Source organism: Heliangelus exortis, chromosome 5, assembly GCF_036169615.1.
Source record: "Heliangelus exortis chromosome 5, bHelExo1.hap1, whole genome shotgun sequence".
Classification (NCBI taxonomy): domain Eukaryota; kingdom Metazoa; phylum Chordata; class Aves; order Apodiformes; family Trochilidae; genus Heliangelus; species Heliangelus exortis.
Window position 1 is genome coordinate 20,182,394 of NC_092426.1, and position 19,529 is coordinate 20,201,922.

A 19,529-nucleotide genomic window follows, 5' to 3' on the forward strand; every position below is an offset into this window, starting at 1 on the left:
AGTTGTTAAGATATGATGAAATTTTGTTCTGTTATCATCTTTTGCATTGATGAGAGTATCTTTTGCATGGATGTCAGTGCACTTTAAGTCTTACATCATCTCAGTGAAGATAAGGTAATATTTTCTTTAGCTAAGTGAAGCACAAAAAATTTCCCAGGAAGATACTAATGTGAGTGGCAGAGACAGAAATAGAAGTAAAAAGTCTTTTGTGAGCATTAGGGTGGTTAAAAAAAAAAAATCATTCTTTTGATAAAGGCCTATTTTAAACATGCACAAGCAGCACACTGGGACAAATAATTTTTGTTTGGCTCTCTTATGGTTTTATGAACGTTATTTAATTTCCTAGTCAGGCAAGCTATTCCAACACGAGCTTATATGGACTGTAGAAAGGATTATAGCAAATTGACATAGTATCTTGTATACTTACATGTTTATTTCACATACACATTTTATCTACTCTTGTACTTTTGAATTCAGTGTAAAACAAACACTGTATTTCAGGTACTGGTAGGTATAGAGTGGTGGTAGAAATAATGAGGAAAGTGTAGGATGGCTCCTTGGGACAAATGAAAGCTGGAAGTGGTTTTCTAAGTGAAGTGTGGGAGATAGTTTACTTGTCATTATTGGCATCCAATATGGATCATATGAAAAAGAATAATAAAAAGATATAATAGTGTGAAAATTGAGGAAGAATTATTGAAGGATGCAAATTCAAAGCAAGATTTATACATGTAAAGAAGCCTTTGACTGTCCAGTCATCATGTTTAAAACAAAAGGGAGCATTTCTTTTCACAGAGTACATGCTTCAATTACAGAAATTCATTGTTGCAAAATGTTCTGGCATCCAAAACAACAGACAGGTTCAACAAAGAAATAGTCATGTTATTGGAGGTCAGATGGACCATGGATGGTCCAGATGCTGTCTTAGGAATTTTCTCGGCTGCTTATTGGTGGAAGCTACCATTAGAGCTAATAACATTACCTTTTTTAACTTAATATCCACTTGCGGTTGCTGTCTAAAGTTGGGTGGAAGCTGTGAGATTTTTAGACCAGACCCAGTAAGATACCACTAATTCCTGAAAGTCTCAAAGAAATCACGAGCATGTGTGTCACTTGAATAGAAACTTAACTGAGAATTTTAGGTTGCACTTCTCTTGTCCCTCACACACCCTGAAAAATTAAAAGCTGTTGTAACAACAACTTTTATATGTTGTGCTTTTCCCAAAAGCAATGAGTTTCTTTGGAAATAAGGAAATATAGACCAGACCCACACTGGAGATGTGAACTTCTGAAAGTTCTGAAAGTTGTGCTAAAATATATTAAACCTGCCTAAGCCTCAGGACAGAATGAAAGCACAGTGTGTTCTGTTTCCTGCATAGCAGTAAGTCATGGCCTTAGATGCCATTTTTCTGCTCTATGTTATGATTGTGTGTGCTGCTTCAGGTTAATGCAAACAAATGTACCACTGTAGGTTTAAGAATCTGCTTTGAAGTTCCACAGCAAAAATAAAAGTCTATACTTAATGGGTAGCAAAATATTAATTCATTTAAAAAGCTTCAAAGTTTTGTATAAACTATGTTATTTGAAATATTTATTACTTATTAAAGACTATAGTAGCTAACAAATTGCTAGACTTTATAAAGGCAAAGAACATGGAAAAAGTGGAATCCATTTTTAAAATGGATTCCTTTGAATTTGGAGGTCTTTTGTATGTGGATGAGAAAATTACTGATACAGGTAAACAGCTGTTTCATTCTTGGTGTTTGGGCACTGTAACTGAATCTTTAAAGATAGTGGAATGTGCTCACATTAGTATAAAATGTTATTAATATACTTGAAAGCTCTAATCAGTATTAAAAATCACCTGAGAATTTTTATGTTTAGCAGAAGCTACAAATAAAAAAAAATGCATTGACCATTGAGTTTGTCTGTGAAAACTATTAACCATCTGAATACATACTAATTAAAAAAACTTTCGAGATTTCTTCCTCCTCTATCTTGATTCACTAAACCTATGAATGTATGGTGGGGTTCAAACTAGCAGGATAGAAATATTCTATATCTTAGAGGTATTCTGTGCTGTATTCAAGTAAAACAGTATCATTTTGGAGATTTCTTTATTTTTTTAAATTTTACTAGGCATTACATAAACTCATGCTGAAATGCTCATAATTTATGGGCTATATTCTCTATATTCAGCAAAACTCAAGGTTCTAAGAGTTAATCTATTTCTCTCGAGCTCTTTTATGATAATAAGGTGTTTAGGCAGAAATTTCCTTAATGCCTTACATGCACGGCAAGTACTTTTTTCAATTCCAGTAGTTTGAAGCGAGTCCTGGTTTACATCTCAGTTGGTTTAGTGCCAGTGTGCTTCCTGGTGTCTGACCTGACCATACAAAGGTCCAACCTTACTGAAAATTCTTTTAGTACTGAGTGTTTCTGCATCATGCCTGTTGTCACAGTACTGTGAGGCCATTCACAGTAGCACAGGTAGGGGCTGCAATTGCAGTTGTTCTGTCTCTACTTAGCGTGTCTGTTCTGAAACATTTTGCTTAAACTGGCTCAGTTAGAAGCAGCTTAAGTCACCCCAGAAATAGGGCCTTCATGTCAGATTCCCTGTGTGAAGGGAGAAAACTTTTGAGTGGTATAATATGTGATGAAACTTTGCTGTGTAGGCATGTGTGAGATTTCTAGCTGAGAGAAACTGGTTTATTCAGCTGCTTGAACATTCTTTCAAATCTGATGGAAACCTGCTTAGCTGCTGAGTGCATCTGCAGGAATGCTGCAGTATCTGTTTAGCAGCTTTGTGGGAAACATACCCAAACCATGATTGAAAGCCATGGGATGTATATTTGAAGTGAGAATGATAGGAAAGACTTGAAATCAGTATACTGCAATTCTTTGATCAAAGTGAAATTAAAGACAGAATCGCCAGGGTGTCTATTTAAGGGATTTCTCAAGGCATTTGCTATGTGCTTGTGTAACATAAATCCTAAATTTCTAGGGTTGTATAACAAAGTTATACGTTTGTGTTTTGCAGAGCTGTTCTTTGCTTGATAATACAAGAGTTGTTGACACTTTTATCCAAACTGCCATTCTTTTTATGATAGCCTGGATTTCTTGTTTTAATGCCTCAGAGTAGAGGTGTTTTCCATGCCGTATGAGTTGTTATGTAGTTGCCTGTGTGATCTGAAGCTTCTTCAGAAGGGTGAGTGTCTTGATGCAGGTCTCCTGGCAGCTTGCAGATATCTTGGATAGTTTACAACATATTAGCTATGTATGCAGAACTGAATTGAAGTGGGAAAGTCAACTTCAGAATAATCTGAATCACATTCTAGAGTTTTTGACTATATAACTAAGTATCTGTGACTATAAGAACTGATTGTGTATACACTTCTGCATTTGTGCATTCCTCTTTTCTAGAAGTTGTGAATTAAAAGGTACCAAATTTAATTTCTTAGTGGTGAACATACAAATCTGGTATTGATCCAATGGGTTGACTTTTCTCTGGCACTTCAGTCTTCACAGAGAACAGAATGTGGTCTACCAGTTTCTTCAAATGGGAAGTCATGCGGTGTTTAAAATCCATTTCCTACTTAATTATGTATGAAGGCTGTTTAGTGTTCTTTCTGAAATAAATGTGATTTTTTAATTCGAATTCTTGTCAAGTTTCTTGCGTCAGCTAATATGAAGTCAATTAGAAGTCAGCTTTCTTACTCCCAGCACAGAAATAAAGTATTTGAACAACTTTTTACTATTCTGGAGTTAGTTATTGAAACATTAATGTAGCAGCTACGACAAATATGATAGTTCAGTTGTATTTCACTCATTCCAATCAATAAATATACGCTGCTAAATCTATTTGCTGAAACTTTTCACCAGCAGAGAAAATTACAGCTCAGTGTTTGTGTGAAAAGCCTAAATAATAATAATTTTTCCTTCAGTTACCCGAGAGTTATGACGGAATGAAACATCTTCATCTCCAGGTTAATATTTGCACTATTTTTTAACTTACTATTTTGTTTCAGTGCCAGGCAAACTGAAAAGGAAATGATTCTTATGAAATGTTTTAAATGATAATCTTTATCTTTCCTTTAAGTTTGATCAGGTAAATCACACATAGCTAAAGGAGATATAATCCATATATGCTTTGGATCTTAACCACTGTAAAGAAATTATATTTGTAAAACTACATAAAAGTATTTTGCAGACAATATCCTGAGCTTGCTGTTGATTTTGACCTTTATTAAACAACTGAAAGATGTTTGATTTTTTTTTTTAGTAGTTGTGGCTTATATCTCATTGTGGGATTGCAACCTTCGTATTGTTCTAAAATAGAAAAAGGAAATATGTTGATGTGTATTTTTATTTCTCAAAGACATTTCTCTTGTCTTTTTCCATGTATTATTCATCTTTTGGAAAGAACCATCAGTGCCTGAAGGTGACTTTGTAGTTCTTTTTCATTAATGCTTATTCTTCTAGATATTCTATAAATTAATGTTCTGCATCCCATGAGACTGATGATATCTTTCTTTGAAAAAAAGAAGAACCCTGTGCTAACATTAGGCCTTGAAAGATGATCATAGCAAGATTATTCACAAATGTAGAAACTTCTTGTGCTGCTGCAAATTCCTTTAGGAAAAGGAGTTGTAATTAGAGAAACTGACAGGCTGTTCACAGGATGAACCAAAGCAGCCTCCACTAGGGCTAGTGACCATCTTTGATATATTACAGACACAATATCTTCTCTCTCTTTAGTGTAACATACTTTTATGGCTGAATATACAAAACATATTTGTACAAGAACTTAGACTATGGGAAGTATTTTATGAAGTGTAAAAGAAAGAAACAGAACTTTTCAGATCAAGTAAGCCTAAATATATCATCTTTATAAATAACAGTGTTTAAAGTAACGATACAATATGGTGTATTTTTATGGGACTTTTTGTAGAACTGTTTACTATGTATTGCTTCAATATTTATTTTTGATTTTTAACTTGAGAAAACATGCAATTATTTTAGATGGAGTACTAAATTGAGTCATCAGTTTAAATGCAGAACTTGGTTCCTAAGTACAGCTATAAAACATGACTGTAAAATAGTTATATGTTGTCAGTTAAATAATACACAATACACAATAATACAATAATTAGCAACCGCAGTGGTGGGTCAAGGGTTGGACTTGATGATCTCTGAGGTCCCTTCCAACCCAGCCAATTCTATGATTCTATGATAATACAACTTCAATACTTACCTGCTCTTCTAGGGACAGAATTTTGTTAAGCATCCTGCAGGACAGCCAACTTAGGCACTGGTTCAGTGAATAAATGGATTCTAAATCTCTCTGATTACAAATGCAGAACTTTCAAATCTAGAGAATCTAGCAGAAACTAACTCACCTTTAATTTATAAAAGGCCTTTGAAAAAAACCTTGTAATATTATCAGTTCCTCCTAGAATAATTGTGTCTGTACAACAGAATCTCAAATACTGCATCAGAATGAAAATAAAGCGAAGTCAAGTGTAAGAATCTTTCCTTGGTGAGATGGAACATGGTGAAGACTCTTTTAATTCCCACCCTTTTACATAGAATTATTCCTCCCTCCTCATTTTTAACGGAAGCTAGTATTACAATACAAATTTTTACCAACTCAGTTACAATACTGGAATATACCCAATGAAAACACACAGGGCAGACAGTTTCTAAAACTAAATTTTCACACTAACCAGTGCTGATGGCACTGCTTAGCTACAGTAATTTATATGGCAGTTGAGTCACTGTACTGGACCAAACAATAATGCAGAAAAACATGAATGTGCCAAAAGAAAGTGAAGAAATAGTAGTTTTATTAATTTTAAGAAATTATTTGAAAAATGTGTTGAAGATAGGAAGAGACAACAGCAGCTCAGTCTCTCTACTTGTGAAAAAAATAACAAAAATTTTGTACATTTCATCACTGATGCCTAAAATAAGTCTCAAATTATCTCCATTCATTCAGAAATGGGTAGTGATCTGTAAGAAAAGAGGTAACAGCTTTGGGTGCTCACCAGAATGCTTCATATTGAAAGAAAGGATAAAGAAAAATAAAGCATCAGATAAAAAAAAGGAAAGAAGGCAAATTGACATCAGTATAATATTTTAAGTAGTTTCTGTTGTAAATCATTGAAGATTATCTTTAATAATTGAGCTATATGTTATTTATTGTCTTTATTTCTTAAGGAAGTATACGCAGATACTTCCAGTTAGATGTTCAGGACTTTGATGCTGAGGGAATTAAATGTCAAAATTGAGCCCTATGAGACTGTCAAGGCAATTTCATAGTCTCATAACTTTCCTAATTGCTAGCAAACTGAAGCATATCTTGATTCAAAGTCTGTCTCTGGCTTAGATAAAGTAGTGTTCTTCTCGTGCAAAACTCCTGAGTGAACTTCTGATAGTTGAAATAGTAATAAGCCTGCAGCATGTTTTATGGTTTTCCGGCTCTTGATGAAGTTATAACTTTTTGGCTTCCCAGAATTCTAAATATGATGCAATTTATCAAAAACATAATTTTAATCATAAAAATATGTGAATGAAATAAAACAGAAAACAGCTCATTACATGTCCCACAGAAGTCAAAGAGAAATCAATTTCTAACATGAAACATTATATATATATATATATGCATATTTTCTAATATATATTTTTACAATGAACCGGCTATTTCTGTTATCAAATTTGTTCCACTTCAGTGAGAGAAGGTAATTTTCGTGATAATAGTCAAAATTGCCTGCACTTGTTTTCCCAGGGGTTGTTACTTGGTTGTTAAAAAAGTAACCTAGAGTAACTTCAATTAAATGGCATAGCTTTGATGATCTATTTAGGTTTTAATCAATTTTCAGAGTGAATCTCTTTGGGGTTTTTTTCATTCAGTTCTAAAAATACACCAAAAGATTGATTTAAACATAGGCAGGTTCTTCTGTGAATTTGAATGTGGATTTTATTTTTTTTTTTAACTCTCAGTCAAACTGTCTTCTTATGTCTGTTTTTAGTCATCTCAAGAGCTGATGCTTGGAAACAGTCATATCACTGGCACATTTCATTGATTGCTTTAAACAGCTGAAATAAGAGTGTGAATGCTGTATACCAAAAAAACACCACTAACTGTTTTACACAATTTTTTTTTTTTTTTTTTTTTTTTTTTTTTTTTTTTTTTGGTCAGGCTACGAGACAGGAATTTGAATTAAAAAATTCCATATTTCATTTTACAGAACTACTAGAGAAGACCCTCAGAAGAGAGGAAGAAATGGGAGCTCTCCAGGTATACTTTCTATATAATTAACTAGCAACACCTTTTGTAACTTTTGTAAAATTATTGACTTGTATTACTGCATTATGATTTTCTGAATTCTGTTGTATCCTAAATTCTGCTTTAAAAATATATGTAATCAAATACAGAGCTGATAGCTACTGAAACTCACAAAGCTGATTTTTTTGTTCACCATTACGATGCACATGGGAGAAGACAGATAGTCAGTATTCTCTTATGAGCCAATAAATGTAGTCTATCAATGAAAATAATGCTGCTTTTAAAGTCACACTATGTACTGCAGGATTCTGTTATACTGCTGGCTTCACTGAAACTGTATGAATAGAGGCAAAGCAAATCTGCATTCAGAACTGCAAAAATGCTTTATGTTGTACTTCACTGGTTGGGTTAGATTTTCTGGGTTGTGTTGTTTTCTTCTGTATATCTGAATACAACTGAAAGTCAAGAATTTAATGTGAAGTTTAAAGTATTTTAAATCTCTGAAAGATTAAATGTTCAGAATCGCCTTCCTGAGGAAGAAGGGACCAGTCAATATAGGCTAGGGTTTGATATAATACAGTAAATCCTCATTGTATGGCATCTAGCAATAAAGCCGCTTCTGCAAAGCACTTTAAGTTTGTGCTCAGAAAGTAAGATTTATCCTAGGCTCAGCTTTGGAATATTATTTAAGCATTACAGTCAAAGAAAACATACTCTTTTGAAATGAAAAGGGCAAGGAAAGCAAAACCAATCTGGAATGTCTAAGTTGTGAGGCTTGAGAGATTATTATAGAGAGTAGTGTATGTATACTTCAGAATACAGAAGGAAAAAAAGAAGTGTTTAATGACAAATTACAGCATAGAATACCCAGAAAGAATAGTAAAAAGTTTAGTTGTTATATGCAGAGTGAGTCAATGAAGTAGCATTTTATAAGTGTACTGAAAGCAGGAAATTTCTGAGGGACGTAATACAGATAAGGATGTTAAGGAAGATGAAGTAATATATAGACCTGAGTTTTGACCACAGGAGTTTGTTGGAAGATAAGCCTTCCTATATAATAAATAGAGTATCAAAGAGTTAGTGTAGAAACAGCTTGATCCAGTAAGAAGAAGCAGGTTGCAAGACCCAAAAGTTACACAACTCACCAATCCAGCTGTTTCCTGTTCAAACAAAAATCTTGGCCTAGGTTTCTGGCAGCTCGAGTTCAACAAGGCTGAGAGCTTGTCTGCGCAAGCAGTTTACACAGGTGCATATCTACTTACATCAGTGTAAAAAGATCTCCTTTCATGTGAAGCAATTCTGCATCTGCTTTCATGTGAAGCTCTATAGTTGACAAATTGTCCTAATGATGTTGCTTCTGATTGAATGAGGTGTAATTTTATACTGCAGAAAAGTTGCCTCATAATAGTGCCTTGTGTGCATATATATGCTTGCCTGTATGCCTTATGGTCTGTCAAGTTCTTGATCAAATTACTTTATGCCCTTCCCTAACTGGCAGTTCTGGTTACGTGTGTGAATTCTGCTGCTCTGACTTCTATTTTTGTATTCAGATGCTTGATAGGAGTTTTTACTCCTTTAGATGTCCATCCTTTCACAATCAAAGTACTCAGCAAAATTATCTATTGTTTTTCTAGATAGTATTATGTCCATAGTAGTCAATGTGTTTCAAAATGTTCCTAATCTGGGATCCTCTGTTCTTGTAACGCTTTATTCTAAAGCTGCAGTCCTGAATATGTACAGCTTTGCTAGCAAATAGTTGCAAAAATCAAATTGTGCCATCATGACCGAATCTCCCCAAGCTGTTGCATCTCAATATACAAAGCACAGGAAGAGGAGACTCAGGTCTTTATATATTTCATTTCCCAGAGCTAAAACTGTCACTCTTAGCCATTTTGTTAACCTGGTAACATGGAATATTTGTTTCTTCTGAGCCCCAGTCAGCAAAGCATGTAGAGTTGGTTAATGTATGAATGCTTTAATTGAAGTAGATTGCTAGAAGGTAATCATTCTTCAAATAAAGGACCACTAGCAAATAAAATAGTACTCTTGCCCCCAAGGCCTACAGTCCTTGGATATGATCCCCCTGGATTCTACTCATTTAATCCTTAGTTCAGTAGGCAGTAGGGCACATTGATTGTTGTTATTTTTTCTTCTACAGTTCCTGGAGTCCTGATTGTATAAGTATCTTATATACAGAGAATTATATATAGTAAGTTAATCCTTGATGAATTTAATTTTCACCCCATATGTGTAAAGCATGTTCAGGAAACAGGCAGGTGGGAAGTTTTAGACTGTGGACAGACAAAAGGAGTCAGCTTGTCATGACTGAAGGATTTATTTCTGATATTGAACCAGGAATGATGACCATAGCCAAAATCTAGAGACATGAGAGCTTCTGTTACAAATCAATGTATTGCTGTAGGCAAATGATGACTAGGGCTACGTCGAGGTTCTTTGCTATGTCTCTCTATCAAATAACAAGAATATTCCCAAAGACAGTATGGTCTATTACGCTTTTAGTTTGCTCATTTTTTTGAGGGGGAACAAAGAGCACCTCTTGTTAAAAATAATTTTAAAGAAACACAGTTAGTACTTCATCTGAAGTACTTCATCTGAAACCCACAAAGGACAGAAAGAAAAAGAAGTTTTATGAGGATCATGCCTGGAAAACTGCTACTTTGAAAGCATCCTGAAACTGATGAGTGTATTTTTTCCTCTCCCTATGTTTGTTTTATTATTTATCATCAGTATATTCACAGGGAGTTTTGAACCACTGTGTATGCAGTTCCAACATCAATTTAATGGCATCCATTACTAGCAAAACATTTGCTTTTTTTTTTGTTTGTGTACTAGGTTTCCATCAAACTTATTCATTCATTCCTGTTTTCCCTTTAGATATTTTCTTGTACTGAATTGTCTTGCTTGGTTTTTTTTACATCTTCGAAACTAATTAATCTTTTCCAGGTGCTATTTTTTTTCCCCAGCCTCAGTCAATGCAGTTATTTTTGTACAGTATCTCACTTTCTGCCTCTGGTTTAGAATTTAGAATACAAAGCACACCTGTTGTAAGCAGCTGACGAAAACCAACATCATTTGCACCCCAAACATCATCCAGTGAATTAGCTTTAAATATTTCACTCGGGTGAACCGTGATTTTTTCTTCAAAAGATCATATAAATAAATGTTAGCCCTTTAGTAATACAAGGGACACTGGGTTTACTTCAGTATGTAAATGCACAATAGATAAATACTGGTTTTACACAAATACATACACTTGTTCATTTAGTAAACATAGCCATTATTTTAAACTTTTGATAGTCAGTAATAGCTCTAGAAAAGTCTTTGTAACTTGTTCCTACTTAGTCTTAAAAAACGAAACAAAACAAAAATCCTCTGCGTTCTTGCAAGTGGCAAGAACTATTTCTGGCTTCCAAATTTTTTCATTAGCTTAAGAAATTTTTGTTGTACTTGTTGCCTCAAAAATAATGAAGTCAGTTCAGCTTTGTCTAACTGTCTCTGGATGCTGCTGGAATAGATCCAGATTATTACAATAATTATCTGTTGGCAAGAATTGGAACAGGAAGAAGCACAAGGGTTCTTAGCCTAATGTAGAAAATGGGAAAAAACCCCCTCTTCAATACTTTCAAAGAGCTACTATTTGGGCAAGCTTAGAACTCCTATAATGTCTTAATGATTAGGTACTGGACACCTGAACACTTGAATGTGTGTTTTCTCAGCTTGCTTAAAATTTCATACCTAGTCAGGACATAGTACCAGAGTGCATGATCTTGATTTTACTAGCTTACTACTTTTAAATGGAAAATGAATGTTAAAATATATACAGTAGTTTTATGAATTCTGGGTTCTCTGTATTTTGTGCTGCTTTAAAACGGACACAGATTTATTTTATTTGCATTTTAGTTTTGTCTGACACCAGGCTTTGAGTAATGTCATTCTGTTATTTATAAAACATTTTTCATAGCTATTTCTGGATAACACAATAATAATATGGACTTTTCTAAGGAAATGCCTAAAAGAAAACTAAACCAGATGCTAATGTAACATGAATTGCAAAGTGTGCTAGATTTACAGCACAGATAATAAAACATCAATCAAACTTTGGGATACATAAGAGTAAAATCAACACTATTAAAAATCTAATAGTGCTATTTGAGAAAATGTATAATGGAATAATTTTTTTCAGTTTTTCCTTCCTTGTTTCTGGGCAGTTTCTTTGGAGCAAATTCCTAAGTGAAATTGCATGATGAATGGGTCAGAGGTCCAGTTAAATACAGCCGTTCTTATTCAGTGAGATTTTTTGTAAAACACCATAAATATGACCAGCAAAAAACCAGAATGAATACTTTTCATCATTGTTCAGCTTATATTGCGTTTGTGGTCTTTGCTTTCTAATGGCACCTTTTACTTTGTTTTTAGGAACGCATTATGGCCTTAGAAGTGGTAAGTTTCTTCATTTCCAAATAAATCACAATGATTATTGTTTTTTTCTAAATTATTAAAATATTATTTTTATGTATTAAAAAAGATAGTTCTGAATTTATAATTGTCATTTTACTTTAAACAGAAGATGTAATAATTTTACACTACACCTTTCTGTATAGGTTTTTACTACAGTATTTGAGCAGCAGTTATGTGAAATGCAATGTAATATTGCAGCTTTTCTGTATAGTTCAACCCTCATGCAATGCCCGGAAATAGAAATGTTCTAGATTTCAGCCTTAAAAAGGATGCAATATTTCTACTGCCAATGCTTGTAGCAATCGAGATGGATGTGTGATAGGACTGATAATTCCAGTGAACGTTAGGTCTGATTTTTACATGTTTACACTAGGAGGTGCAGACAGAATCAGTTCATCTGCCCACATTAACACTGCCCCTAAAAGCACAAAGGAATATTATTTGAATGATTAATTAATATAATTTAATAACATACTAAGTTGGAAGGACAAAAGCCTTCATGTCATGAATGCAGCTGGATTATCCAAATGTTCCAAGCTAGTAAATCTTATCAGGTGGAATGGTCTTGGGGATGGGTCTTGGCTTGTCTTGCTTTTTTGAATCACGATTCTTTTCTCTTATGTAGGAATGTCCAAAAAGTCATCACTCAATAGCATGTGTCAGGCCCATAGTTTCTTTTCATTGGAAATCCAGAAAATTTGATCTAAAGAAGCCAGTACTGAGACATCTGGGCTGCAAATATAAACATTTTAAATCATTCTATCCTTCCTGATTGTGCATTTCAGAAACAGCTGTAGATTTCAAACATATATTGAAAATATACTCAGTATATTAAAAAAAGCTTGCATTCACACATAAAAGGCCTTTTGTAAATCTGAGTGGAGTGTTGGAACTCCTGCCTAGTGGGAGTGGCACTGCACATAGGGCTGTGTGTAAGTGTGTAAAGTGTTGCCAGGACATTAGTTCTGTCCTTATTCATGGTTCGCTTACATGAGAATCAGTCAGGCATGTATCTGCTGCCTTCCATTTCTCACAAACCATGAGTTAAAATGCCTGGAACCTTTTGGCTCCCAGAAGCTGTTTTGACACAGGAGAGGGTAAACACTTGCAAACAGAACATCATGCAAAATCAGCACTTTGTGACAATGTATCTATTATTTTTTTTCAAAGCCTTTCTTTTTTATATACTTCTAATCACTTCTGCTTTAGAAAGGAATAATAGCAAATTACTGTTCAGATAAATGAGGAAGAGAATTACCAGTAAAATATGCAAGCTGGGAGGTTAACACCTGAAGCAAACCTTTGAGACTAAACACAAGAGCTTGAAATCAATCACTGCTTTTGTTATTGCTGCCATTGTTAAATGTGTAATGTTAAGCCCTGAGGTTGCAGGCAAGAGAAGTGTGGCCATCACTAAGGCTGCTGAGTGCTCTCAAGGCACTTATTTTATTTGAGCCATAAAGTTACTTTTGGATGTCACCTAGACAAAATTTTTCACACCTTTAGTTACTTTGTATTTCTCATTTTCTGGGTATTTGATTTTGTGACTTGTGAAGCCTGATTTTCAGAAATGCAGTTTTAGTAACACCTAAATTCAGTGGGAGGTCCGGCTATGGATTTTGCTAAGTGTACTCAAAAGGCATGTTAGCTGATAACGAATCCTTGACCTTTATATCTCTGCTTTATTTCTGAGGATGAAAGCATTCTCCCTCTCTCCTTCCCCTCTCACTGGTTCCAGAAAAAATAGAGAGTAATACTTAGTCTCAATATGGCAAGATGAGCTGTGGTAGAAAAGCCCATAAATAAAAGAATGAATTAGGCTTGCTGTTTAAGGGATACCTAAGAATACTTGCATTTATAGTGTGTCTGTCTATGTAGCTATCTATGCAGCATTTATAGCAATGAGTACATAATAGTTGTGGTACTTGTATATTTGTATAATTGTTTTATAATCTGTTATTTGAATCCTGAGAGCATGACATCAAAAAGTACAACCAGCCACATATTTTATGATTTGATTTAGGTTGTAGGGAATGTAAATGGAGTAGAGACATAGAATTAAATTCAAATTCAAATTGAATCATCGTAGAATAAAAAAATGTTTGGGTTGTATAGGAAAAGCATTTTCTTGGAAGCATTTTGACAGAAAGCTGGCTGTTCATGAGCTTCACAAAATGCAAGATTCAAAAAGGGGCATGAGAAGGAAAATCCAGAACACTTGCATACATAAGCTATATAAAATGCAAAAGAAAGCATCAGATCTTCAGAGCTGTTTTTTAACTGTGAGGCCATGGCATGACTGGGTTAGGAATTTCATCTGTATTTTCTTCCAGAACATATATATTCTTCCTAATGCTGGTAAGAAATTGCTCTGCACAGGAGTAGATGAAACATACTGCAGAACTTGTCTGAGGTTTACCACAAGTGTGAAGCCTCTTTTTGTCACTTTTTATATTTTTTCTACTGTGCACATGCCTTTCTAAGCAACAGAAAAGACATACATCTAACAGTAAATGCATTTTTAAATCTTTAGATTGAGGTTTTTGATCTATAAATACTGTTTTATGCAATGACCTGAAAAGTGTGTACATGTACATATCTTCAGAGGTATACTTGGCAGCCCACTCTCCTTCCTTTCTCTGCAATTTACTCATTCCTTTACTGGCATTTGACAGTAAATTTCTGTAACCATGTGATGAGCTTGGCAACTGAAGCAAAAAAAAAAAAAAAAAATTGGAAATGAACTGTGACAGGAACCTAGCTGATTCTTTTCAGGGCTCTTCCAAGCCTAGCTTACACAGTGTTTTTATGCACTGAGGGCAAATTGTGCCTAATAAATTTGGTGACATTCTATGATGGGGTCACAGCATCAGTGGACAAGGGAGAAGCAAATGTGATGTCCATGTACCTGGACTTGTACAAAGCATTTGGCACTGTCCCACAAGACATTTTTGTCTCTGAATTGGAGAGACATGGACTGGACGGGTGCAGCACTTGGTAGATAAGGAAGTGGCTGGATGATCACACTCAAACCCAAGCCATAAAACTCAAACCCATAGACATCATGAATGTCTATGATTATTCTTACATACAGGATTTGTCTCTCTTATTTATACACAATGGTGCAGCTACAATGAGAGTGTATCTAATTCTAATACAGAGGTCAGAGTGCATTTTATAGGTACATGCAGTTTCTATGCTATGCTTGTGACTTCAGTGCATTTCTGTAAACTCCATCATGTTCTTTGTGACTGTAAACTGCAAGTCAGATTCCTCTGTCTTAACAGTACTACTGTGACTTAAAAGACTGGGAAATTTAATTTGAGATCAACAATGTCCTGAAGCTGTTCCTGTGAACATTTGTGTTACGTATCCTTTGAAAGGATATATGACTTGAGAACCCAAAAGTGTGGTTACCACTTGCTTAGAATATTTGGATCAGACTTTTCTGGACATAATTTAACTTTTTGTGACAATGTCATATATTTAGGTTAACTCCAGTAACGCTGTAAATATTCTGCAAAAATGTTATTTAATATTAATTTAATTTTCTATATTAACATATAGGTGTTTTCTTGTAACTCATATTTTATCTTTGTGAAAGTAAGATTTTGCATAGCAGTAAACCAAATTTCCCTTTCCCTTCTCCTCTCTCCCCTCTTTTCTCTCCTCATGGTGCTTGCAGCCAGCTCTTTCTTTTCCCTTGATGCTCACCTTCTTCTTTCCTTCTTCCTTGATTTTGTCTACTCCCCACACACATCTGTTACTCTTACTGAATACTCCCCTGCCTATCCATTCTCTGCCCTCTACCATTTGTTCTTTTAGGTTTTTTTACTAATACATCCACCTTTAGATTTCTTTCACCAGCATTTTAATTTTTAGGTTTGGGGATTTTTTTGTTTGTTTTTTTCTGTAAAAGTGTTTTGCTGTTAGGAGTATGATTTTTTTAACAATTGATTTTCTCTCCCGTTCATTCTTATTTCTCAGTTTCTGGCTAATTCTGGGATTTAGAGTAGGAACCAAAAATGCTGAAATAAGTAGATTTATAAGATTCTGCATAACTTTTATAATTTATGGATTTCACTAAGGCTGTGTACTTGCAAAGTCGATAAACAAAACATATATTTCTAATGTCACTTCTCTAATCCCCTTCCCTAGAAAAATGATATCTACCACTATTTTTTAAAAAATGCTCTCTACTAAAATTGTAGATCTTTAGTATTTTTGAAAAATAAATTAATAAATTGATATAAGGAAAAAAATGTTGCAGATATACATACTTGCATTGAGACTTTGAGTACTAAGTTGGCAGATCAATATAATAAAAAAATACCTAATTGCTTATTTGTTATGGAATATTTTAAATATTGGCCTAAGTATTTATTGCTAAATTTCCTCTAAGGGGCAGGTTAAAAAATTTAGGGAACTCTGTAAACTTTATTAAACTGCTCTTTGTTTGGAAGTCAGGATAACAGTTTCATTTTTACTTATTTATTTATTGATAGATAAGGATGGTGTATGTCTAACTTCCTAGTTTCTTCAGTGGTGATGACAGTAATGCAAGCCATTACAGAATTAAGAAAGGAAGGGATCTCTGCAGATCATTTGATCCAAACCTCTGCTCAAGCTGGGTTACCCAGAGCCGGTTCTTTAAGGTTGTGTACAGAGGGCTTTTGAATATTTCCAGCAATGGAAACTCCACAACCTCCCTGGGCAACCAACCTGTGCCAGTCACCCTCACAGTGACAAATTGTTTCCTATGTTAAAATAGAACCTCCTGTGTTTCAGGTTGTGCACATTGCCTCTTGTTCTAGGACTGGGCACCAAGGAAAGGAGCCCGGCTCCCCCTTCTTTACACTCTCCCTTCAGATATTTGTACACATTGGTGAGGTCTCTCTGAGCCTTTTCCAGACTAATTGGTCTCAGCTCTCTCAGCCTTTCCTCACTGGAGAGATCTTGCAGTACCTTAGGTAATGTTTGCCCTTTGCTGGACTGTTTCCAGTATGTGTCTTGCGCTGGGGAACTCAGAACTGGACCCAGCATTCCAGATGTGTCTCAGCAGTGCTGACCAGAGGAGAGGGATCACCTCACCTCACTTGAGCTGCTGGTAGCACTCCTGTTCCACATGTTGCAAATAGAGAACTTTTTTGCCAGATTTTAATAAACCAAAATCCTCTCAGTTTTCCATTAGAGAAAGTAATGAGAGGGTAAATCTTTATTATAAAAGACTGTAATTCTTGAGCTATCTTAAATTCTTTCTCTTAGTTTAAGTAGGAGTAGTACTGTGCAGTGGTCTTCTTTTTTTTTCTTTTTTTTTAAATTTTGAGACATAGCATGTATATGCATCTAGATATTAAAGAGAGATTCTGTGTGTTTCATCCACTCTCTGTTGGCCTTTCATCTGTGAAATGTGTACCTATGAGTTCTTCCACAGAATATCGGAGGCTTATGATTTGGTAAGGCACAGATATACGTGATATAGTATGGGGGGTTTTTTTGTTTGTTTTATATATCACAAAGCAATTTAAAATTTTGTTTGAACATGGAGCATAGAATAAAATGTTTTGAATGTGCTGCTAGGTCTTTCATTTTAGATTTAAGTGTTTTATGTTTGATCTAACTCTAACCTTAGTAACACAGACATCTAGAGGAACTCTTTGCACCAGGCCACTGAAATAATGTGCGGCCACAGGAAGCTGGCTGTGCTTGTTACTGTGCTGTTCCCTACAGCTGGCAGTGCTTCACCAGGAATATTAGAAAAGATAAGCCAGATTCTCTCCTGATTAGCATTGGATTTGACTTGTTCTTAAACATAAGGATCCAAGTTGTGGAGCGTTTAGCTGTTCTTTTTATAATACAAAGTTGATATGTATCTAACACAGGCATCAGTTACACTTATAGATCTACCATAGATTTTTTTTTTCTTTCATTGCGCATCTTTTGATTAAAATGAGAATGTCTGTAAGCCTAATTCCTACATTTTTTCTTACTCTGACACTAATTTGATGTGGATCCTTGGTTAAAACACTTTGCTTTGTATCTCAGTGTTTCTCAGCTGTAAAGCTAAATCATATAGCTTCTTCCATTAAAGCTGTGTTAATTAAATTTTTATAATGCTTTCTGGAAGGCTTGATGAAATACCACTAGAATACAAAACATTAATGTAAATTGCCTGTGAAGATTTTTATCCTGCAGAGCTCCAAAAAGTTGAAGATAACATTCATTAATTAATGACAAAGAAATCTTATACCTTTTAAGAATGTGTGTCCACAAATATTGTTGCTTCATACGCTCTGCCCCTTGTGTTATATTTCTATTAATTTCCAGTAATTGTGTCTGGATGTCTTTGATCAGAATCTTAGCAAACAATAAAAAAGAGGTTATCAAAAACTTGTCCTGTGGACCCCCTGTAGTACTCAGAGCATTAGCTGATGATTCAGAGAGAGCAGGCTTGCCAAAAGACTGCACTGCCTCCTCCACATTTCCAGCTGCTAGTATACATCAAACAACTGAAAAATTCATTAAATACTTTCCTAATATTTTTCCATGTGAACAATTCTTGTAGTTACCACAGGGATGTTATTTGCTTGTGAATGAGAGATGGTCATTGCAAACAGGAAAGGCAGCATCCTTGAAGCTCTCTTTATTAAAATGTGGTCCACTCCATGCAAAAACATCTGGAATCTAAATTAAAAGTTCAGTTAGTCTGTCATCCACATTTTAATTTTAACAACGGTCTTTTGTTCTTCATTACTGTAAATGTAGTTTTGCTTAAAAAAATCAATTTGTAAAACTTTGATGAAACGATGTATTATTTTAAAAAGCCAGTTGAACTTGTATAACTTGATAAATTTACATGTGTTACCTAACTTTATAGAGGTAAATAGTTCTCTTGATCTGCTGAAATCATCAAAACAATGGTATAATTGAAATAATGGTATTTGTTGCATACAAAAGTGCAGAATATATTCTTTGTTTTCTGTTAAAGTTCCCTCTATACCTATGATGCACTAGGTCACAGAAAGTTCCAGCTGTCATGGAATTTGCTTGGCATATGAAAGTCAGCAGAGGACCTCGAGCCTCATAAGTAGAACCACAACCTGCATAAAAGAAAAAGATTTATCAGTGTAGTCCTGGAGCTAAAATCATAGAATCAGCATGGTTGGAAAGGAAGCTGACAATGCATAGTTTTACAGATGTTAACAGAGAAAGCAAAGAATACCTGCATACATGCTGGGTAAATCCTATTCTTGCTATTTAAGTATTCAACACACTAAGGCCATTTAAAAATTAGTCACCATAGGTCACTTTTAACATTACATCTTCCATCTGAATTGCGAGTAGCTGCCTGCTTACGTTCATCTCAGTCAGATACAATTATAGTAGAATTTAATCTTCTTATGGGTATTCTTTGGGGATTAGCTAACTGGTGTTTCAGTCAGCTCTAATTTTCAAAAATCTCTCTGCTATACAAATAGTAATTTGTTTTTACTTCCCTCAGAAAAGAAAGAAGGCCTGTACTTGAAAGTCAAACGAAGTTGCTTTCTGGTTTAGATCTGTGTTTTCAATATATCGACTCTAAAGGCAAACTTTACGAGGACTGTATACAAACCTTTGATTTCTTTTAATCTAGTATTTCAGCTTTGGGACTAAAAATAAAATGTGTACCTGATTTTGATTTAGATATGTCCCTTGAGACAGTGTGAAACTCTATCAGCAAGAATGCATCAATATAAGATAATTAAGTGTTCACAAGCAGTTT

At 34.6% G+C, this 19,529-nt stretch overlaps 1 protein-coding gene across 4 annotated transcripts in view; it reads left to right on the forward strand.

The window, feature by feature from the left end:
• The window catches only part of CEP128 (centrosomal protein 128), a 118,139-nt gene that overhangs the window by 69,785 nt on the left and 28,825 nt on the right, over positions 1 to 19,529 (forward strand). For all 4 annotated transcript variants that reach the window (XM_071745836.1, XM_071745835.1, XM_071745838.1 and 1 more), the window contains exons 19-20: positions 7,251 to 7,300; positions 11,726 to 11,749. In XM_071745836.1, coding sequence (XP_071601937.1) covers positions 7,251 to 7,300; positions 11,726 to 11,749 — 74 coding nt within the window. The remainder of the gene's footprint in view (positions 1 to 7,250; positions 7,301 to 11,725; positions 11,750 to 19,529) is intronic.